Here is a 23,477-nt window from a genome sequence, read left to right as displayed (position 1 = left end):
CACACACACACACACACACACACACACACACACACACACACACACAGATTGCACATCTTGTAGTCTTGAAAAGGCTTCTGTAACCTCAGTTTGCTTCTGGGGTGGGAAGAAGCTAACTCCTTTGGTCCTGTTATCTTCACTGCTTGACACCAGGATCCCTGTTTCCATATTAGCATTTTAAAGGAGGCAAGACATGTCCCTTTTTAAAAAAACAACAACCACAACCTGTGCTCCCCCGCCTTTGAAATGCTTATAACCAAGTAGGAACCTGGTTTTAAAAAGAAAAATTGAAGGTTGAAGGGTTTAACTTTAGCCCTTCCCTGCACAGCATGTGCAAGATAACAACGTGCAAGTTTTTCACTTTTGTTCGACCAGGAAAGGGAATCTAGGGAAAGGGAATCTAGGGAATCTCCTCAAAGAACAAGGCTTACTTGTTTATCAAAATATCTAATGGTTTTGTTGCTAGATTGATCCATTCAGAGAAACTGATGGAAGCTTACCAGGGGCTCCATATGGGCAGGCAAGGTACCGTTTTTTCTCTGAAGAGTGACGTGGCTGAAAGACAGGGATGTGTGTGTTTTTTTAGGGTGCTTTGCTCATGCAGGATAATTCTGAGGTCTGTTATACCCAGCCTTTGGGTCAGGGAAGCTGTGTGCCCCATACGAACCTTAGAACCTTCTGTAGCATTTAAGGGTTCCACGACAGGTGCTTAGGTTATGACCTTCTAGTGCAGGGGTCTGCAACCTGTGGCTCCGGAGCCACATGCGGCTCTTTCAGCCTTATACTACGGCTCCACATGGCCTGGAGGTCGGAGGGTATCATGGGCCTGTCCCTCCAGGAAAGGTGAGTGGAGAGGCCAAACTGGAGGTGGATCCGTGCGGAGCTGCCTCTCCGGCTCGGTAGATCTTCGGGGCCGTGGAAAACAGGTCCAGATGGCTCTTTGGGTGGTAAAGGTTGGTGACCCCTGCTCTAGTGTCTTAGCCTGGGTCCTGCCATATTTCTGTCTCCTGAATGCTTCCTGCCATATCTCTGTCTACTAAATGCTTACTGCTTAAGCAGACCTGGGAATGTTTCCCTGTACCAGTCTGCCCTTATCTCTGCAGCTGCAGTGGGGGAGGGGGTGGTGGAAGCTGCAGTGTTTTCATCCCATTTCTCACTGGCTGAGGAACGTGTGTTTGTGTGAGTGTGAAACAATACCTTCCCATTTCAGGGGAGGGGAGGGGGAGTTGTGGGCTCGACGTATGTGTGCTGCGGGATATAATGCTTTGCCTGTTTAATGTACTCAGTTCTGACAATATAAGTCAACAGCTTATAAATGAGAATTCTGTCTTTGATTCCTTTATTGATGAGGTCTGGGATTGTGACAGGTTAGAGAATCCAGCAATGACAGGACAGTTGGGAAAATGCTCCTGGAAAGAGGGATCTGGCAACAGCTACTTTAAAACATCAATGCATAGGGTGGGATGGAAGGCAAAAAAATCCACAAAATTTATAGGTCTGCTGTTGTACTAAGACACCTGGCGGATCTCGGAGGCCACAAACTAATACTGTTCGCTCTTCGTGATGTGCATTTTTGCAGAAGGCGTTTTATCTCCCAGCGCTGCTCTCTAGAGTTTTTAGAAGACATAGTGGAATGTGCCAGTGTCCGAAGGTACTTGTTCAAAAGTGGCATTAACCTTCTCTCATTGCATGCGTTGCGAGTCCTTCGTTCCCTGCATCCTCCTCCAAGCCGAACACCCGAGGCCCTGCATGCGAGCGCATTCCGATTGTACAACCTGCATTGCTTTGTCGCTTACCCTTCCGTCGTGTCGCAACAGCTTAATTGCACCTTTTCCTTTCCCCCCTCTTGCAGAACCAAGCACGTATCTGGCTCGCCGAGACACAAAGGCTTGAAGAAGGTGCATTTTATCAAGAACATGAGGCAGTACGACACAAAGAACAGCAGGTAACTTTCACATTAACTGAAGGGTTAATGCACAGGTGTCAAACTCGCGGCCCTCCAGATGTTATGGACTACAGTTCCCATCATCCCCTGCCAGCATCATGCTAGCAGGGGATGATGGGAACTGTGATCCACATCTGGAGGAAGCAGTTATTCCTGTCGGAATAATAGTCTGGCAAGAGATTTCCTGTGCTGTCGTAGTGCTGAGTGTTCATAAGCAAACTGTTAGGCGGCACAATCCAAACCGGGGAGTGGGGGGTAGATCCGTGGCAGCTGGGCACGGCACTACTGCACCGCTTCCAAAGGGGCGTTTGGCAGCTCAGCCGCCAAGAAAAGAAAGAGAAAACCTGTTGTCCAGCGAAAAGACTCATTGAGGATGACAGCTTATGCAGAGGTAAATGTATGGGGGCAAATGTCCCCGGGCGACACCCATTTAGTCACATACCCCTCCTCCTCCCCCCGGGTCCTGTGTGGCCAGTGCTCTCCAGGGAAGGAAGGGTCCGCCCCTCTGCAGATAGCACGCCGGGTCGGTCACCCTGGGGGTGCCACTGGGCCAACCCCCCGCTGCCCCATCTGCGCACCTTCTGGGTGGCCCCACCTGGCAGCAAAACAAGTCGGGAAGGTGAGTCCCACAGGCTCCTGGCCTTTGCTGGTCTCCAGCCCCTCTCTTTGCCCTAGGGCTGTGCTGGCGAACCTTTGGCGCTCCAGATGTTATGGACTACAATTCCCATCAGCCCCTGCCAGCATGGCCAATTGGCCATGCTGGCAGGGGCTGATGGGAATTGTAGTCCATAACATCTGGAGTGCCAAAGGTTCACCATGCCGGCAGGGGCTGATGGGAATTGGCCCCTAGGTCCAATTTGCCATGCTGGCAGGGGCTGATGGGAATTGTAGTCCATAACATCTGGAGTACCAAAGGTTCGCCACCACGGCCCTAGGGGCTGCCTGGGGGTGCGGCGGAAAACTCCGTTCTTTCCCTGGGCTTCATTTTCTGTTGATATGTCACTGCTTTGAAGCAGCCATTTCCACACTAAGTCCAAACTGAAGCCTCATCCCCGGAATGCCTGCAACGGTCATATATGAAGTAGAAGGAGATGAATCAGACCACTGGTCTTTCTAGATTAGTATAACCTCGTCTGACTGGTAGCAGTCCCCGAGAAAAAGTTTTACCGAAGGGCTAACTGCCCAAGCTGCTTAATTGGAGATTGCACGATGTCGGACATTTTACCTTCTGTCTGAGAACCCGGGGCTCTATTGCCAAACGGTTAGCGTTTCTTTATTTGGGCAACATCGCAGAGATGGTTAATGTGCTCCTGTTTGCAACCAAAACAAAGACAATATTCCAATGCTGAACTGCATAAGTAAAAAAGTAATAAGTTGCAACAATTAGCCCAAACTGTTCAATAACAGCTTGAGTTAAGTGGATAGTTAGAGAGGCCGCAGATACATGCAAAATACTACTGACATTTGTGGGTTTTTTTCTCCTTATAGGATAGTACTAATTTGTGCCAAGCGAACTCTGTGTGTGGCTTTTTCTATCCTGCCTTATGGGGAGAGTTTACGGATCAGGTGAGTGGATGTTGGTTTTAAGTTTTCTTAAGATGGCTAACTTTTTTATGTCCATTGGTATTTGTGAACTTGCACACACCAAATGTCCAACTCTAAACGCAGTATTTTGTAGGATATACAGTGAAACCTCGGTTTTCGTTGGTAATCCATCCGAAAAGAATTGATGAAAACCGAGGCAAACTTTTCCTTAGGAATCAATATAAATCCAATTCATCCGTTCTACATTCCAAAAAACATACCAAAAACACATTTTGTGAATAAACATAGTGTTTAATGCTGAAAACAGTAACAAACAATAACACTAGGACCAGCTTCAGAGCCAGTGGACCAATGTCGCGCCGGAAAGCTGTCCCAAGAGGTCTGTTTCTGACGCCTCTTTGAGATTTGTCTGAAATGGGGCAAGACCTTGTCGTTAAACGAGTTGCAGACACGGCCTTCAACAGCTTTGTCCGGATGATTTTTCTCCACAAACCCCTGCACCTTACTGCAAATCGACGAAAACCAAGGCAAATTTTTCACTGAAAAAATCGATGAAAACCGAAACCGATGAAAACCGAAGGCGATGAAAAATGAGGTTCCACTGTGCTGACGAACGGAACCGAGCATATATGTTTGTAGGAGGGGCACGGTATCTAATAGCTTATGTGCAACCAGCATGCTAGAAGGTATAAGTTTGCTCCCTTCTTAAAAGCAGTTTGTCTTCCGGATTGCTGCATCGGAAAGTCTGGAAGCATTAGGCTGTGTTTGGAATGGATATCAAAAGTGGTGTAATAAGCATCTCAGAACTTCTGGGCCCTGCCAGCATGTAAGAGCAGTCCCACCCTTCCCAAAAGGGGAAAACGAGTTCATTTATAACAATTGCAACTCATTATAAATAAGCTGTGCGGAATGAGCCAAAGAGAGGTATAATATAGCAGGCCTTGAGCAATTTTCTCCAGCTTTAGAAGCCTCCCCCCAAATTTGGAATCTCTACTTACTTTTCAGCCTCCAGGGTTTTCCATTTTTCAGTTAAAGTGCGTTCTAATTATTCCTACCACACATCCTCAGCTTTTACAGTTACTTCTCTTTTTTAAAGAAAGCTATAACAGAATTGTTGTAGCATATTAAAAATATGGGGTACCCCTTAGTTGTCATCGGAACAAAAAGCTAGCCTCTGTCTCTCACTTAACTGAGGCCCCTTCCGCACATGCCGAATAACGCACTTCGAATCCACTTTCAGTGCACTTGGGCTAGTCACAGCTTCTCGGAGCTCTCTCAGCCCCACCTACCTCACAGGGTGTTTGTTGTGAGGGGGGAAGGGCAAGGAGATTGTCAGCCCCTTTGAGTCTCCTGCAGGAGAGAAAGGGGGGATATAAATCTGTGTGGAATAGCAAATAGCTGTGGGGAATAGCAAAATAAATCTGTGTGGAATAGCAAAATCTACTTGCAAATAGTTGTGGAAGTGGATTGAAAGTGCATTATCCTACATGTGCGGAAGGGGCCTACGCTTCAGAGCAGCAGTGGTGTAGTGGTTAAGAGCAGGTGCACTCTAATCTGGAGGAACCGGGTTTGATTCCCAGCTCTGCTGCCTGAGCTGTGGAGGCTTATCAGAGGAATTCAGATTAGCCTGCGCACTCCAACACACGCCAGCTGGGTGACCTTGGGCTGGTCACAGTTCTTCTGAGCTCTCTCAGCCCCACCAACCTCACAGGATGTTTGTTGTAGGGTGGGGGGCGGGGAGGAAAGGAGATTGTCAGCCCCTTTGAGCCTCCTTACAGGAGAGAAAGGGGGAATATAAATCCAACTCTTCTTCTTCTATTGAGAATCACCAAGAGGCAACTGCAGTAAATGACAGAAAATATGCCAGGTGCCAAATTGGAATTTTTATGCATCCTGGTGACTGGGATTGGTCACACTCTGCAGTATAGATACCTCTTTCACCTTGTTCCAGAAGCTTAAAGCTGTGGTGGGGAAACCTCTAACAAGGAAAATGGTATGAGAAGCAAAGACTAATTAAAGGAAACACTTCTTCACGCAACGTGTGATTGGTGTTTGGAATATGCTGCCACAGGAGGTGGTGATGGCCACTAACCTGGATAGCTTTAAAAGGGGCTTAGACAGTTTTATGGAGGAGAAGTCGATTTATGGCTACCAATCTTGATCCTCTTTGATCTGAGATTGCAAAGGCCTTAACAGTCCAGGTGCTCGGGAGCAACAGCCACAGAAGGCCATTGCTTTCCCATCCTGCATGTGAGCTCCCAAAGGCACCTGGTGGGCCACTGCGAGTAGCAGAGAGCTGGACTAGATGGACTCTGGTCTGATCCAGCTGGCTTGTTCTTATGTTCTTAAAGAGTTAAAACCTCAGTTTCTCCAGCACCACACCTTTGATTTATCTGAGGCTCCCCATGCAGCTGTGTTTTACCACAAAATTGAACATGTGGCGTCCAAGTCACACATAAACATATGCCTTACTGCTGGGGGGCGGGGGGGCTGCCACATTATACTGCCCAATAGAGATCCCAAATAGGTGCCGCTTGAAGGGGGGAAGAGTGGTTATCACTTGTGGATGGAAGAAGTCCGTTTTTCAGCGCTATCTTAGTGTCACAGTCTTTCCCCCAGAGCTTTTGAAGAAACAAGCACAATGTCTGGAGTGTGAGTCAACGAGAATCGTTTTAAATGTCCGTGGTCTCAAATACTGCCGTCTGCTCATGTTGAGCGCCTCCCGCTTCTCGTTGCCACTCACAAATAATAATAGGTTGCAGCTGGAAGCTTTCTTCTCTGTACCTTTGTTCCGAACAACAGCAAAGATTCGTCGGTCTAAAGACCCCGCTGTGTCGGACGCTTAAAGATTTGACCAAAAGTGGGAGAGGGGGGCGGCGTGCCTGTATGTTTTTTGTTCGGAAACGTGGGCTTCATTTTCGCAGCGGTGATCTCGTTTAAGAACATAAGAACTAGCCTGCTGGATCATATCAGAGTCCATCTAGTTCAGCACTCTGCTACTCGCAGTGACCCACAAGGGGCCTTTGGGAGCTCACAGGCAGGATGTGAAAGCAAATGGGCTGCTGCTGCTGCTGCTGCTGCTCCTGAGCACCTGGTCTGCTAAGGCCTTTGCAATCTAAGATCAAGGAGGATCAAGATTGGTAGCCATAGATCGACTTCTCCTCCATCAATATGTCCAAGCCCTTTTTAAAGCTATTCAGGTTAGTGGCCGTCACCACCTCCTGGGGCAGCATATTCCAAACACCAATCACCTGTTGCGTGAAGAAGTGTTTCCTTTTATTAGTCCTGATTCTTCCCGCCAGCATTTTCAATGAGTGCCCCCTGGTTCTAGTATTGTGAGAAAGAGAGAAAAATGTCTCTCTGTCAACATTTTCTACCCCATGCATAATTTCATCGACTTCAATCATATCCCCCCCTCAGACGCCTCCACTCCAAACTAAAGAGTCCCAAACGCTGCAGCCTCTCCTCATAAGGAAGGTGCTCCAATCCTTCAATCATCCTTTGGCAAGCCAGATGACTCCCAGCCAGACGGGAAGAAGTGGGAACAGCTCCTAAAAGATTAAAACGTTGTTTGTGTCTGGGGTGCCGTGCTGCTAGTTATGGCTTGACTTCCTCATGCTCTTTCACAAAACTCTTCAGTGCAGTGGCATGTTCCTGTCTTCGGCTCACACCGTCAGTGCCTGCGTGGGAGGCTCGCAAGATCTCATGCCCTAGATAAAAAGATCAGTGCCGGAAAGCATGTTTTGGCAACGGCCGGCGTACATTTGATTGGTTTCCAGATCAGTGAGCAAATGCGGGTGTCGCATCCAACTGCATGCCAGTTTTCATCGGCGAGTACGCCAGGATGCACACCTACGTTCTGAAGTAGCTAATCCTGTGTTAATGACACATGACTAGAGCTGGATTGGGGCACTTCAGGTGCAGTGTGGGGGAAGAGCTGTAGCTCAGCAATGATAGTAAAGCATTCTACCACTTCCCAAGCGGTGTGCTAGATTGTGAAAATGGTTCTGCGCCTGAAAATCTGGCTGTTCAGCCTGTTCTTAGCAAGTTTTCGGTTCAAGAAGAAGATTGCAGTACACAAAAGTAGTGTAATGTATTGTAATACCTTGTAGGTCCACAGCACAGTCATGTTTAGGATACTGTATACCAGTGACGGCGAACCTTTTCGAGACCGAGTGCCCAAACTGCAACCCAAAACCCAATTATTTATCGCAAAGTGCCAACACACCAATTTAACCTGAATACTGAGGTTTTAGTTTAGAAAAAAATGGTTGGCTCTGAGGTGTGCGTTACTCGGGAGCAAGCTTGGTGGTAGTCGTTGGCTGTGCTTTGAAGCAACCATGCAACTCTTCTAACGGGTGAATCACAACCCTAGGAGGATTTACTCAGAAGCAAGCCCCATTGCCAGCAACCGAGCTTACTCCCAGGTAAAGGATCGCGCATTAGTTCTTCGCATGAAAATCAGTGGGGTTTAACAGCGCTCAACAGGGTTACCTACACTGCTTCCCCAAAACTAGGTCTTCAGTTTAATGCTAATAATCGAGCCCAGCAGCCCAGGCCAGCCTAGATGTGGGGGGGGGGGCGATTCCCCCCCCATGATGAACTCTGTTTGTGCGTGCCCACAGAGAGGGCTCTGAGTGCCACCTCTGGCACCCGTGCCATAGGTTCGCCATCACTGCTGTATACAGTTCTGGTCACTGGGTATGGAGGAGTAGTAGAAGAGTTTGGATTTATACTCACTTTTCTGTCCTGTAAGGAGACTCAAGGTGGCCTACAAGCTCCTTTCCCTTCCTCTCCACACAACAGACACTTTGTGAGGTAGATGGGGATGAGAGAATTCTGAGAGAACTGTGACTAAACCAAGGTCACCCAGCAGGAATGTAGGAGTGCGGAAACACATCTGATTCACCAGATAAGCCTCTGCCACTCAGGTGGAGGAGTGGGGAATCAAACCCGGTTCTCCAGATTAGAATCCACCTGTTCTTAACCGCTTGCTCTTGCACCACTTGAAAAGATAAAGAGAAGCACAGCCAGACTCAGAGGGGCGTAACTTTCAGGGCCAGGAAAGGCAAGGAGTTGGGGGCTTCTTAGTTTAAGAGACGAAGGAACATAAGAGAAGTTTATAAAATCATGCATGGGGTGGGGAAAGTGTGTAGAGGGGATGCTAGTACTCAGGAGCACCAAGTTGATGTGCAGTAGTCTCTGGATGGAAAATAGGAACCTACTTTACACAGTGAACATAAGAACATAAGAACAAGCCAGCTGGATCAGACCAGAGTCCATCTAGTCCAGCTCTCTGCTACTCGCAGTGGCCCACCAGGTGCCTTTGGGAGTTCACATGTAGGATGTGAAAGCAATGGCCTTCTGTGGCTGTTGCTCCCGAGCACCTGGACTGTTAAGGCATTTGCAATCTCAGATCAAAGAGGATCAAGATTGGTAGCCATAAATCGACTTCTCCTCCATAAATCTGTCCAAGCCCCTTTTAAAGCTATCCAGGTTAGTGGCCATCACCACCTCCTGTGGCAGCATCTTCCAAACACCAATCACACGTTGCGTGAAGAAGTGTTTCCTTTTATTAGTTCTAATTCTTCCCCCCAGCATTTTCAATGAATGCCCCCTGGTTCTAGTATTGTGAGAAAGAGAGAAAAATTTCTCTCTGTCAACATTTTCTACCCCATGCATAATTTTATAGACTTCAATCATATCCCCCCTCAGGCGTCTCCTCTCCAAACTAAAGAGTCCCAAACGCTGCAGCCTCTCCTCATAAGGAAGGTGCTCCAGTCCCTCAATCATCCTCGTTGCCCTTCTCTGCACTTTTTCTATCTCTTCGATATCCTTTTTGAGATGTGGCGACCAGAACTGAACACAGTACTCCAAGTACGGTCGCACCACAGCTTTATATATAAGGGTATGACAACCTTTGCAGTTTTATTCTCAATTCCTTTCCTAATTATCCCCAGCATAGAGTTTGCCTTTTTCACAGCTGCCATACATTGAGTTGACATTCCCATGGAACTATCAACTAAGACGCCCAAATCCCTTTCCTGGTCTGTGACTGATAGCACTGACCCCTGTAGCATGTATGTGAAGTTTGGATTTTTTTGCCCCTATGTGCATCACTTTGCATTTTGCTACATTGAACTGCATTTGCCATTTCTTAGCCCACTCACCTAATTTATCAAGGTCCGCTTGGAGCTCCTGCATAATCCTTTGTGGTTCTCACCACCCTACATAATTTGGTATCATCTGCAAACTTGGCCACCAGCTACCCACCCCTACTTCCAGGTCATTTATGAATAGGTTAAAGAGCACTGGTCCCAATCACAGGATCCTTGGGGACACCACTCCTACATCTCTCCATTGTGAGAATTTCCCATTTACACCCACTCTTTGTTTCCTGTTCCTCAACCAGGTTTTAATCCATAGGAGGACTTCCCCTCTTATTCCTTCATTGCTGAGTTTCTCAATAGTCTCTGGTGAGGAACTTTGTCAAAAGCCTTTTGGAAATCCAAGTAGACAATGTCCACTGGTTCCCCCTTATCCACATGCCTGTTTACATCCTCAAAGAACTCTAGTAAGTTTGTAAGACAGGATTTGCCTCTGCAAAAAGCCATGCTGACTCTTTCTCAGCAGGTCTTGCTTTTCTACATGTTTTATAATTTTATCTTTAATGACAGATTCTACTAATTTACCAGGAACAGATGTCAAACTGACTGGCCTGTAATTTTCCAGGGTCCCCCCTAGATCCTTTCTTAAAGATTGGTGTGACATTGGCCATCTTCCAGTCTTCAGGGATGGAGCCTGATTTCAAGGATAAGTTGCATATTAAAGTGAGAAGATCAGCAATTTCATGCTTGAGCTCTTTAAGAACTCTTGGGTGAATGCAATCTGGGCCAGGGGATTTGGTAACATTTAGTTTATCAATGGCTGCCAGAACTTCTTCCTTGTCTACCACTATCTTTGTTAGTTCACCAGTTAAGCCTCCTAAGAAGCTTGGTTCAGGTGCAGGAATTTTCCTCACCTCCTCTTGGGTGAAGACAGATGCAAAGAATTCATTCAGATTTTCTGCAATCTCCCTGTCATCTTTTAGCACACCCTTTGTTCCTTTGTCATCTAACGGGCCTACCGCTTCCCTTGCTGGCTTCCTGCTTTTGATGTACTTGAAGAACTGTTTGTTGCTGGTTTGATGTTCCACAGCCATGTGTTCCTCATAATCCTTTTTTGCCTCCCTTACAGCTAACTTGCTTCTCTTTTGCCACCATTTGTGTTCTCTCTGGTATTCTTTATCAGTTAAGTTGGACTTCCATTTTCTAAAGACATCTTTTTTTTCCTAATAATTTCCTCAACGTCCCTTGTTAACCATGGTGGCTTTCTTTTGGACTGGGCTGGGCCTTTCCTAACCTGCGGAACACATTCCAGCTGAGCTTTTGTGACTGTGTTTTTAAATAACCTCCAAGCATCTTGGACATTTTTGACTCTCTTGATTTTCCCGTTCAGCTTCCTGCGCACTATCCCCCTCATCTTTGAGAAATTTCCCTTTCTGAAGGCAAATGTAACTACATTAGTAGTTGTCACTTGTTCGCATGCAGAGATACTGAATCTGACAGCATTGTGGTCGCTGTTCCCTATGGGCTCAACAACACTGACTTCCCGCACCAGGTCCTGGGTCCCACATAGAATTAGATCTAGGATCACATCTCCCCTGGTTGGTTCTACAACCATCTGCTCTAAGCCACAGTCATTTAGCATATCCAGGAATGTTCTCTCCTTACTATGACCTGAACATGCATTTTTCCAGTTTATATGGGGATAGTTAAAATCGCCCATTACCACGACATTTTTGCTTTTGTTGGCCTCTCTAATTTCTTTTTCCATCTCAGAATCCTCTTGTGCGCTTTGGTCAGGGGGACGATAATATATTCCTAATGTTAAACTATGCTTCACCCCTGGTATTGATATCCACAGTGCTTCTGTAGGGGAGTTATTAAATGGCGGAATTTACTGAGGAGGAGGAGGAGGAGGAGGAGGAGGAGGAGGAGGAGGAGGAGGAAACGACTCAAAGGGGCTTACAATCTTCTTGCCCTTCCCCCCTCACAACAAACACCCTGTAAGGTGGGTGGGGCTGAGAGAGCTCCGAGAAGCTGTGACTAGCCCAAGGTCACCCAGCTGGCGTGTGTGGGAGTGCACAGGCTAATCTGAATTCCCCAGATAAGCCTCCACAGCTCAGGTGGCAGAGCGGGGAATCAAACCCGGTTCCTCCAGATTAGATGCAAGAGCTCTTAACCTCCTACACCACTGATGTCCACTAGCATAGATGGCTTTAAGAGGGGATCAGACAAATTCATGGTGGGACGTAAGAAAATAAGAAGAGCCCTGCTGGATCTGACCAGTGGTCCATCTAGTCCCGTGGTGGCGAATCTATGGCACTCCATGCTGGCAGGGGCTGATGGGAGAGCCGCAGGTTGCAGACCCCAGATCTAGTCCAATATCCTGTCTCACAGTGGCCAACCACTTCCTGTGGGAGTTCAACTACAGGGGAATGAGGCCAAGGCAGTCCTTTGATGTTGCCTTCTGGCAACATCTGTGAAACGGAATGCTGAATCCTGTTGTCAGATAGAACCCGCCCTAGTGTTGCGTTCAGCATTCTTAATGCCAATTTAAATGCATTTGCTTCGATCCAGCAAAAGGAGATTCTGCACGAAAAAGGCTTCTGGGTGAAATACCCACCAGGCTCTGATGCACATACCTGTTGCCGGTGTGCATCTCTACGGCCCTTTCCACACAGGCCAATAAACACAGGTTAAGGGCAAGATAAAACCCGGTTTAGGGGGGGAACTTTGCACGGATCCGCTCCTAACGCAAGTCCGCTCCATGTCCCCCCCCCCCAACCCGGGTTTTACAAGTATCACAATATGTGCGATTCTTTGGTTTTAAGATGCCTCGCAGCCTTGAAATCCTGTGAGGTGCATTATGCGCCTGGGTTTTTTGTTTCCTTACCTCCTGGCTCCCATCTGCTGAGTCACACAGGCGGAGCATGAGTGCCTGCCTGCGGAGCAGCGCATCAGTGGAAGGAAAGTTTTGAGAAAAAAGATGCGCCTCAGTGCAAAGGTGTACTCCCCTGCTGATGCACTGGCTGTCCATGGGACATCCAACCACGCAAACGGCCCAGGGCTATGCCGGGTTCGTTTATCCCAGCTGCAACCCAGTTTAAATTAGCTGTGCGGGAAGGGCCTAAGGCAGTGTTTCCCAACCTTTTCGAGGTCAGGGTACCCTTGACCTCACTCTTCATATCTCACGGTACCCCTGCCGCCACCCTCCACCTTCCCCTCCCATTGCCCCTGCTTGCCACACACCCCGCCTTCCCCTCCCAGGGTGAAAGGAAGCACTGGGGGTGGTGGTGGCTGCTGACCTTGTGGCAGGCCCTGCCCCATGGGCCAGCTCCATGTCCTTGCTGGCGCCGGTGGGAGACACCACAAAAATGGGGGTGGGGTGTGTGTGTTGCCGCGGTACCCCTGGGACATGCTCACGGCACCCCAGGGTACCAGGGAACCCTGGTTGAGAATGGCTGGCCTAAGGGATTACTCATTTGAACTCCATTCAGCTTGGTTCATCCGATGAGCATCTGAAATCACTGCTTGGCCCCACACCTCTGACGCACAGCTAGAGTAAGATTGGAACCAGAATATGTTGGGATTCTCCTGAATATCAATGAAAATTACACTTCAGTTACAGTTTTGCTTAATAAGAGGTGGCAGCAGAATGCAGTGGTAGAATGCAGGGTTAAAAGAAGTGAAAACTAATGGCACATGCCCGGGATTTGGCTGTGGTCTTTTTTCTCTTGGGTGTGACAGTTTTTTAGGAAGCCTTTCTTCGGGATTGTTAAATGAGATTCTTCCCTGACCTACAGTCTGAAGTGTGTCTGCCCATTAGAACACCCTGCCGTTCTGCATGTCTGAACCAAGACTTAAAAGGTCAGAGGGGCGAAGAGCTAAGCCAGGGATTCATTTACTAGCCACTTGCTTATTATTGTATTTACGAAGCTTATGTCCTGCCTTTCTGCCCTCACGAGGTTCACCAAGGCTGCTAACAATTTAAACCCTACATGATAAAAAACCATACGATATCCGTTCCTTAAACCAGTGGCCATGTTCCTGATTTTGTCCGTGCATCGTTTGCAAAAGAAAACATGTCTGAGTTGGGCACGCTTGCCCAACGCAGTCCAGAAGGAAGCGGATATTTTCATGCTGGAAATCCACATTTGTGTGCTCTTTAAATAGAGTGTGGGAAACTTCTTTCAGGCTGCATGGGAAAGTTATAAGGTCACTTGAAAGAGCATGGCTTTGCTGAAAACTATATTCATTTATTGGGGGAAGGGGACTTGAAGCAGAGGGTGGTCGGTTGGAGCCATTCTTATCAAGGACTTCTGCTAGAAATCCCAGCTGAATTGTATAAATATATGTTCCAATCAGCTGCAAGCCAACATTTTTTGGGAAGGAGATCTTGTTCAATTGTTCTAGTTATGATTTGAATGCATATACAGTGTTTTCTTCGGGGAAAAGCGTACGTTCTTGGTATTGCTAGAGTTTCAGACCCGAGAGCTTTCAGAAAATGTTCATTAGGCCAAAGTTTGAAGGTTGCTTATACACTTTTGACAAAGAAAAGGAAAGTAAAAAATGCTTGTAGGGTTTTTTCTGGATATAGGGGACTTTTGGCAAACATGTTCCCATAGCAGCTGCATAAAATACCAGTATGCTCCCATTAAACTTTAAGCTTGCTGTTTGCTTGCTGAGAAACCCATAGGCACCAAGTGCCTAAGCCATCCACGTAATGTACTCAGGAGTCGCCACCTGTCATGGGAACTGCTGACAGGAATTGTGTGTGTGTGTGCGCGCGCGTGCTAATAATGTGCAAACCATCCTGTAGAGAAATTATTTTTAAAATAGGAAGAAGCAGGGATGTGACGTCTCTTCTGGTGGCAGAGGTCTTTGTGTCTTGAGTTTTGTCAAATAAATCAAGGAAGCTGTGGGAATTGGCCTAATCTTTGGATAACTCTGTGGATTTTTTTTAGGTTGTGCACGTTCTGGGGTTTTTCTTTTACTGCTTGCGATGGTGTAGGATAGGAGGAAAAGAACCTGGTTTTAATTCCTGTCTTACCAACTTCATCTTTCATAGTGAACTGAAAATAGAGGGACCCAAGCAGAGACATCCGTCCGGCGGAGTTTCCGTGACTTCAGAGATGGTGCTAGGAATGGAAGGGGTTGAGGTCGGAGCAGATGGTAAGGTAAGGAGCTTTGTGTGTATTGGAGAGTCACTGACTTGCTCATGGTTGCAGCTGGCATGGAATCACCAGTTTTGATGGAAGTGGTGAGGAAATCGGGCTATTTAAACGGTGACTTCTTTGGGTTTGGTAATTGTTGTTTATACTGTGTTTTTCGTCATGTTCTGTTTTTGTTGTAAGCTGCCTTGAGCTCTACCAGGGAGAGAGGCAGCTAGCAAATGTTTTGAATAAATTTAAAGGTGCACATGGCAAAAAAAATTGCACAGGGTGTGCAGCTGACATGAGTTGGTTCACATAATGCTGCAGATCGTCAACTTAGCGTGGGAAACTTTAACACTTTGCTTTCCCGGTTGTTCTCTTAACAGAAGAAACCATCCCAATCTGCTTTTACGACTGCTAGAGGTGGGGGGTATATGAGTATTTTTACGCTTTCCTCGGTGGAGTAGAAGCAATTCTGGGAAGACTTTTTCCCAGCTAGAAAACTGCTCAGAAGGAACGGTTTAAAACAGTGGTGGCGAACCTATGGCACGGGTGCAAGAGGTGGCACTCAGAGCCCTCTCTGTGGACATGCGCAAACAGAGTTCCCCTCCCCACACATCTAGGCTGGCCTGGGCCGCTGGGCTCAATTATTAGCATTAAACCTAAGACCTAGTTTTGGGGAAGCAGTGTAGGAAACCCTGTTAAGCGCTGTTGAACCCCACTGATTTTCATGCAAAGAACTAAAGCACGATCCTTTACCTGGGAATAAGCTTGGTTGCTGGCAATGGGGCTTGCTTCTGAGTAAACCCTCCTAGGGTCGTGATTCACCCATTGCAAGAGTTGCACGGTTGCTTCAAAGCAAAGCCACTGACTACCACCAAGCTTACTCCCGAGTAACGCATGCCTTGGAGCCAACAGTTTTTTCTAAAACCTCAGTATTCAGGTTAAATTGCCGTGTTGGCACTTTGCAATAAATAAGTGGGTTTTGGGTTGCAATTTGGGCACTCTGTCTCGAAAAGGTTCGCCATCACTGGTTTAAAATACCCGTTTCTCTCTCTTTTGTGTGCGCTCTTATGCAGTCAACCACGTTTATTTTATTTCTGCAGTTTATACCCCGCCCTATACCGTAGTCTCAGGGTGGCTAACAAATGGGGATGAAACCCCGTTAAAACATACAAAGTTAATATCAGAATAAAAACATAGTTACGACAATACAAAAAGTCCATTAAAACTCCATTTAAAAATCCCCACCCCGCCCCCCTGTGGCTGATGTCAATAAGAGGGTCCGCTGAAAATGTAGGTCATCACAGTGTCCAATGCAGCAAACAATAAAACATGAAACAGCTAATTAAATATACTAGCTAACTCTCAAATCACAGATCCCACAACTACAAAAAACTAAAATACAATGAACTAAAATAGAGTCTGTTCCACTTTGATAAAGGAATCATCCTGTACCAAAATTTGTCAAAGAAAAACACCTTTGTTTTACAATGGAAAAAATTAACAAATTGGGAATAATGGTATACAGACTTTTTTCCTCCAAAGAGAAATACAAGCCCAGACAACTCTGCAGGACTGGTGTATCTGTGCGGGAAACAGCAAAACAGAGAGACAAAGCAAGGTACACATTAGCCAACCCTTAACTGTGGTGTATTTTTACATCTGGTATGTTCAAAAGGGCAGCTGTACACTTATCACGCACAGTCCCTTACAATCAAAGCAACAGTATGCCAAAAAGGGAACAAAGTAAACAGTCCAAGAGAAAACAGGACAAAGTACCCGGTCAATTCTTGTTTTATGGGTGTCTTTGTCAGTTATTTTTATCAGTTTTCATAAAGTTTCCTGCCCGTTGCTTGCCTGTATTATTTCTGGAGGATTTAAAAGCTATTGAAAATGATCATTACTTCATAAGGCTAAGCCACGCACATAAGATTCTCTAGTGCTAGACTGTTTACTTCCCTGTTGGACATACACGTTGTAAAAATACACCACAGTTAAGGGTTGTCTAATGTGTACTTTGCTTTCTCGTTGTCTCTGTGTTTTGCTGTGATGGGAAGAAGCTTCCAACATGGATACACCAACCCTGCAGGGTTGTCTGGGCTTGTATTTCTCTTTGGAAAAGAAAATCTGTATAGCATTACTCACAGTTTGTTAATTTGCTCCTGTTTAGTTCAGTGTTCCTGTTATTTATTTATAGACTGTTTACACTTGAACTGGCTTATTTATGTTAGCTTTAAAATGGAAGAAAACACGTTGAGCCCTGAACGGGTTCCTTTTTTGGTATTCCCTCATAACCTATTCAGATCTACATCAAAAAGGTTGCATTAAAGTTGCAATTGAGTTACATAGGCTCTGCGCTTAACAAGGGGCGAGCAGGAAAATACTGTTCTGGGAAGACTGTGAATGATGGGATACAGGCCATGACTCACCATTTCTGTTGTGACTTTTGCAAATGGAAACTGTGTCAGGACCCCTGGGCTGTTCAGGGAAAGCGCTTCTATTTTTGCAGAAGTCTTTATTCAGAAATGGCGGTTTGGGTAAAATCAGCCGAAATCCTTCTTCAAATATGGAAAGCAACGACTGACCGCCCCAACCCAAGCTACATACCCCTTTCCAGAGAAGCCTAACTCTTCCCTCTCTGCTAGAAAGGAATACGTCTGAGCTCCCTTATTTCATGCTACTGTATCCTACCCACACAGGAAAAACCCCAGGTGTCTAACAGCAACAATAGAATATGGATTCCCAGGACAGCTTTTGAGAAGGGGGGAGAGACAGATCATAGAATAGATCATAGAATCATAGAGTTGGAAGGGACCCTAAGGGCCATCAAGTCCTCCTGCCATGCAGGAACACACAGTCAAAGCACTCCGAACAGATGGCCAGTCTCTGTTTAAAAACCTCCAAAGAAGGAGACTCGATCACTCTCCAAGGCAGTAAATACCACTGTCGAACAGCCCTGACTGTCAGAAAGTTTTTCCTGATGTTTAGGTGGAATCTCTTTTCCTCTACCTTGAGCCCATTATTCCTGGTCCTAGTCTCTGGAGCCACAGAAAACAAACTTGCTCCCTCACCAACATGACATCCCTTCAAATATCTACACATGGCTAGCTGTCATGTCACCTCTTAACCTTCACTTCTCCAAACTAAACATACCCTGCTTCCTAAGTCTCTCCTGTAGGACATGGATTCCAGACCTTTGACCATTTTGGTTCCCCTCCTGTGGACCCGTTCCAGCTTGTCAATATTCTTCTTAAATTGCCCAGAACTGAACACAGTACTCTAGGTGAGGTCTGACCAGTGCAGAGTAGAGTGGTACAAGTACTTCCCTCGATCCAGAGGGAAGTAATAACCATACCTGCCTCCCATCAGAAGGAGAATTATGGTCAGGCCCAGTGTAAGACTGGGCATGACAAGCTGCAACTTCGAAATACCTTCGCAAAACAATTACCAGGTACCTCTTGCCAGCGTTAATGCTACTCTCTCTTTCTCTCTTTGCAGATTGTGTCCTATGCAAAGTTCTTGTATCCTACCAACGCTCTCGTTGGCCGTAAGACCGATGTCCACAACGCCATTCCCTTGTGCCGGGCTGGTGTTCCACGGAGCGTAGGGGGATCGAGGCACAAAACCACCACAGCCAAAACGATATCCTCAGCGGCAGATATTGGTAAGCGTCTCCCTTGCTCGCCTTGTTGGGATGTGAGATTTCAGGAAGGGGCTACATCAGAAGTGGTCATTAGAAAGTGTTGTTCATAAAACCAAGGATACCGATTTCTTCATGCAGTGTTCATGTTTAGCACAGTAAGCAACCTCCTTCCATACTTGCATGGAGGTGGTTCCCAAGCTCCTTTTTCCTTCCACACAAGGGGAAGGACGGAATGTAAATATAATAAAATCAATAGGGCTAATATTACTACTGATATAACATATATAGGTACATGCAACAACACAAGCCTTTATTGGCATACAAAACAGGCTAAGATCATGTGTAGTATCTGTTCTTATCAGTTTAATATCTGATACGTCCTCTATTTGAGGACTATGTATTAAATGGATTTTTGGGTGTATAGGTGCATAATGTTTGTATAGATATAAAAAGGCAACTAAGCTAGAATCTTCCAGTCTGACCCCACTTTGTTGCCAACATTCCAGCCAGCTACGGGTCAGTTCTTATTTTTGGTTTTGCTCTCTCCTATGGCTTGACCTTGTAGTTTTCAATTAATTTTGGTTAATAAATAAACTAGACAGTGGCAGTTTCCCCTCTACTCAGTGGACTTTTGATCACCAGGTATGTTTGGCCAGAAGAATTCCAATTCCTTGGGGAGAATTCCCACTGATGAGAAAGGCTGGGTATAAACGCAATAAGTAATGCAATAAGCAAATAGACTTGCTCATACTGGTTGTTTGTTGACCTCTCGCCCTGACTTTTGACATAGCTTGGCTATTTTAATTAGAAAAGGTTACAGAGCCCTAATGGTAGAAGTCTGTGCACTGTCAACCTTCTGAGATTTCTTTTAACTGTACACTAGTTCCAAGCTTTTCTGTACAACGAGAAGGATTAGGACATAGTTGTTTGAATAACAAGGTATGAACCTTGGAAGGCAGAACTCTGCATCAGCTGCCAGCGTTCATAGGCCCACGGCAAAACTACACGCATGCAAACTACATCCAAATTCTCTTAGCTGCTACTGGTGTAATCAGGCTTGTGGCTAAAGAGGAGGCGTATCTACCCTTTAGGACGCTTAGATTCAGCAGATGAGCACAAAAAATGTTGAGACATGTCTAAATATAGAAAAGAACTGTCTTTGGGCTTCATAACCGTGACTAAGCAAAGGACACACACGAGGCATTCTCTGGAAATCAACTCATTGCCTTAAAGCGCCAAAACCAAATATACTTTTTAATAAAAAAAAATCCGGGCAAAGCACCAATCGCTTTAAAGTCAGAGCACTGAGTAATCTACTGGCGATGCTTCGTGATTACTTCTTCCAGCCAGTTTTGGCTTTTTCTCCTTTTTCAAGGCCAAATCTCCGATCGCCCCAGTTGGAATTTCAAGCCGGAACGCCGGCTTCCTTTGCAATCCTTATCATTAGGTGTTAAGATAACAATGTTAGAAACAGCAATGTCTTTGACAGACCTGCTAGGTTGGTGTCATAAGAACATAAGTGTCTGCATTGTAAAGCCTACAGCTGTTTTTCTGAATTAAGCACTCTAGAACCAACAGTCCAGCTGTGCCGAGAGCAAACTGCATGGTGTTCCACACATCAACGTCTGTAAAAATCGAAGCCTTGTTACATCTGATCGCACAGAGCCGCAGATCGTCAGATTGATTTTCAGTGTTGTGGCTAACGTTGGTCCGATGGCAATTCAGTGGTCTCCCTTGATCAGCATTACAGCCACTTTTGCAGTTGGCCAAAACGTGTCTGTTTTTAAGGATCAAAAAAGCGTCCCGTAGGATTAGCAGAGAAGGCAACGAGGATGATTGAGGGACTGGAGCACCTTCCTTATGAGGAGAGGCTGCAGCGTTTGGGGCTCTTTAGTTTGGAGAGGAGACGTCTGAGGGGGGATATGATTGAAGTCAATGAAATTATGCATGGGGTAGATAATGTTGACAGAGAGAGATTTTTCTCTCTTTCTCACAATACTAGAACCAGGGGGCATTCATTGAAAATGCTGGGGTGGGGGGGGGGAGAATTAGGACTAATAAAAGGAAACACTTCTTCACGCAACGTGTGATTGGTGTTTGGAAGATGCTGCCACAGGAGGTGGTGATGGCCACTAACCTGGATAGCTTTAAAAGGGGCTTGGACAGATTTATGGAGGAGAAGTCGATCTCTGGCTACCAATCTTGATCCTTCTTGATCTGAGGTTGCAAATGCCTTAGCTCGGGAACAGCAGCAGCAGAAGGCCATTGCTTTCACCTCCTGCATGTGAGCTCCCAAAGGCATCTGGTGGGCCACTGCGAGTAGCAGAGTGCTGGACTAGATGGACTCTGGTCTGATCCAGCAGGCTCTTTCTTAGGTTCTTATGTGGGATCCCTCTGTGTATCGTAATTGTGATATTGTGTGCGTAGGGTAGGCTATTGTTTGCTTTTTACAAGTGTGGATCGTTTTAATTTGAGATGAATACATACAGATGTGTTCTTGATAGTTAGCCATTTTAGATTTAGTGCCTCCTTAAACGATTTCGTGACCTTTTAGGTCCCTAATGCTAGTTTTGCAGGGTCTGTTCCCTTTTTTTTTGTTTGTGCATTTTAACAGAAGAACAGACATAAGTCAAAGGTCCCTGCCCCAAGGAGCTAACGATCTGAATTCCGACGACAGGAATAACATCAGAGGGCTTTGGGGTGGTGGGGGAAAGGGTGAGCAACACCCGAGGGGAAAGGTAAGCAGCAAATATTGTTCTGTCTGTCCCTCTAGTCCAGGCCAGCGTGTTCCAAGCCAAATAAGAGCTCTGTTCTTGCTTTACGAAGAAGCATCTCAGAAGTTCAGGAAGGCCTCTTGCGTTGTCTGTTCCCTCTTCCTGTTTGCAATTGATTTCTGGAGTTTGCAAAGGAGGTCGATGTGCGTTCTTTTCTTCAGACTTCACCATGCTGGGAGGTGCATCATGTATCTCTTTCTTTTCCCCTTGCAGGAAATGAAGTCGGCGAGTTAGCCGAGTACAACCCCAATCTCCTCGATGACCCCCAGTGGCCATGTGGGAAGCATAAGCGGGTCCTCATCTTTGCTTCATACATGGTAAGGCGCTGAGAGTACAGATCCTTGGCGCCCAGGTAACTGGAGTTTTGTTTGTTGTGCTAGTTGCAGTCACGATCAGCTTATCGTGCTGTGGTGGTTAAGCCAGCGTGGCGTAGTGGTTAAGAGCAGGCGGATCCTAATCTGGAGAACCGGGTTTGATTCCCCACCCCTCCACCTGAGTGGCAGAGGCTTATCTGGTGAACCAGACCTTATCTTAAGGTCTCTTCTGCCGGGTGAGCATAACTTCCTTATCACTGGTCTTCAGCGTGCATTCAGGGTGCAAATCCTGGGCTTTCTCACAGGGGTGGATGGAGTGGCTGATCCTTAACTTCATTTCCCTGCTGGCCACCTGTCACAGAACCAACCACTAAGGAAGGAAGGATGACTCAGAAGTTTGTGTCAGGCCTGATTTATTCATGCAAGAGAATGAGTGTAGGAATATGACCAGTTCTTTGCAAAAATAAAACCATCACTGCTCTTTCCCTTCGGCTGCTTGGGATGCCGCCTCCTGGTAGGACTTGGGGGTCCCCAGAATTACAGCATCTCCAGACTACAGCCAGCATGGTGTAGTGGTTAAAAGCAGGTGAATTCTAATCTGGAGAACCGGGTTTGATTCCTCACTCCTCCACCTGTGTGGCAGAGGCTTATCTGGTGAACCAGATGTGTTTCCGCACTCCTGCATTCCTGCTGGGTGACCTTGGGTTAGTCACAGTTCTCTCTGAATTCTCTCAGACCCACCTACCTCACAAGGTGTCTGTTGTGGAAAGAGCAAGGGAAAGGAGCTTGTAAGCCACCGTGAGTCTCCTTACACGAGAGAAAGGGGGGATATAAATCCAAACTCTTCTTCTTCTACTGGCCCATGGGGTGATGTCACATGACAACGTTTACTAGGTGGACTATGTTTATGGGGTAGTTTGCCATTGCCTTCCCCAATCGTCTACGCTTTACCAGCAGCAACCAGATTCTTCACCACTCCTACATTCCTGCTGGGTGACCTTGGGCTAGTCACAGTTCTTCAGAACTCTCTCAGCCCCACCTACCTCAGAAGATGTCTGTTGTGGGGAGAGGAAGGGAAAAGAGCTTGTAAGCCATTTTGAGAGAAAGGTGGGGTATAAATCCAAACTACTCCTCCCCCTCCTCTTCTTCTTCTTGCCACCCCTTAGAGTTTTTAATGCAAGAGACATTCAGAGGCAGTTTGCCATCCCCTGCCTCTGTGTATCAACCCTTGAATTCCTTGGTGGTCTCCCATCCAAGTACTGACAACCCTCCTTGGCTTCCAAAAGCTGACGAGATCGGGCTAGCCTGGACCATCCAGGTCAGAGCCAGAAACCTTATGAGGTCACTTTAAATTAACTGCAACTTGCCAGCACTTTATGCACACAACATTCAACAGAAGTGAGACATACTCCAGTATAAGCCTCCATCTCTGCAAGGGGCACCCTACAATCCCAAGAAAGCTCGAAAGTCCCTCCGTAACATAAATTTTGTTACAGCAGTGACGCAGTGCTTATAATCTTTACAAGCAGATTTCGGAGGGTCTGGATAGAACGAGAGTGGGGGGCAGGGAGAGAGGTGTATATATTAATTAAAATACCAGGCCTGGGTGCCTGTATATCACTGTTGTGACTCTACAGTTCAAGGGAGAACTTTTTAGTTTTGTGAGTGCAGACTTCATATTTCCTTCTGCAAGAAAAAATTGTTGAGAAGGGACCTTGTGTACAGTTCTAGGCACTGCAATTCAAGAAGGACATTGACACGCTGGAACAGGTCCAGAGGAGGGCAACCAAAATGGCCAAAGGTCTGGAATCCATGCCCTACGAGGAGAGACTCAGGGAGCTGGGAATGTTTTGTTATCAAAGAGAAGGTTAAGAGATGACATGATAGCCATGTTTAGATATTTGAAGGGATGCCATATTGGTGAGAAGGCAAGGTTGATTTCTGCTGCTCCAGGGACTAGGATCAGGAGTAAAGGATTCAAGGTGAAGGAAAAGAG

At 46.4% G+C, this 23,477-nt stretch overlaps 1 protein-coding gene and 1 non-coding gene across 2 annotated transcripts in view; both read left to right on the top strand.

The window, feature by feature from the left end:
* CABLES2 (Cdk5 and Abl enzyme substrate 2) overlaps positions 1-23,477 on the top strand; it is a 74,047-nt gene that overhangs the window by 37,478 nt on the left and 13,092 nt on the right. The window contains exons 2-6 of the mRNA XM_048497321.1: positions 1,853-1,945; positions 3,434-3,511; positions 14,663-14,771; positions 18,249-18,414; positions 21,381-21,484. Of these exons, the coding sequence (XP_048353278.1) occupies positions 1,853-1,945; positions 3,434-3,511; positions 14,663-14,771; positions 18,249-18,414; positions 21,381-21,484 (550 nt within the window). The remainder of the gene's footprint in view (positions 1-1,852; positions 1,946-3,433; positions 3,512-14,662; positions 14,772-18,248; positions 18,415-21,380; positions 21,485-23,477) is intronic.
* On the top strand, positions 18,699-18,880 carry LOC125434049. The gene has a single exon (XR_007244701.1). It is a non-coding gene; the product is annotated as a U2 spliceosomal RNA (small nuclear RNA).

The sequence above is a fragment of the Sphaerodactylus townsendi genome, linkage group LG05 (genome assembly GCF_021028975.2).
Source record: "Sphaerodactylus townsendi isolate TG3544 linkage group LG05, MPM_Stown_v2.3, whole genome shotgun sequence".
Taxonomy (NCBI): domain Eukaryota; kingdom Metazoa; phylum Chordata; class Lepidosauria; order Squamata; family Sphaerodactylidae; genus Sphaerodactylus; species Sphaerodactylus townsendi.
This window is presented reverse-complemented; position numbering and strand designations above follow the sequence as displayed.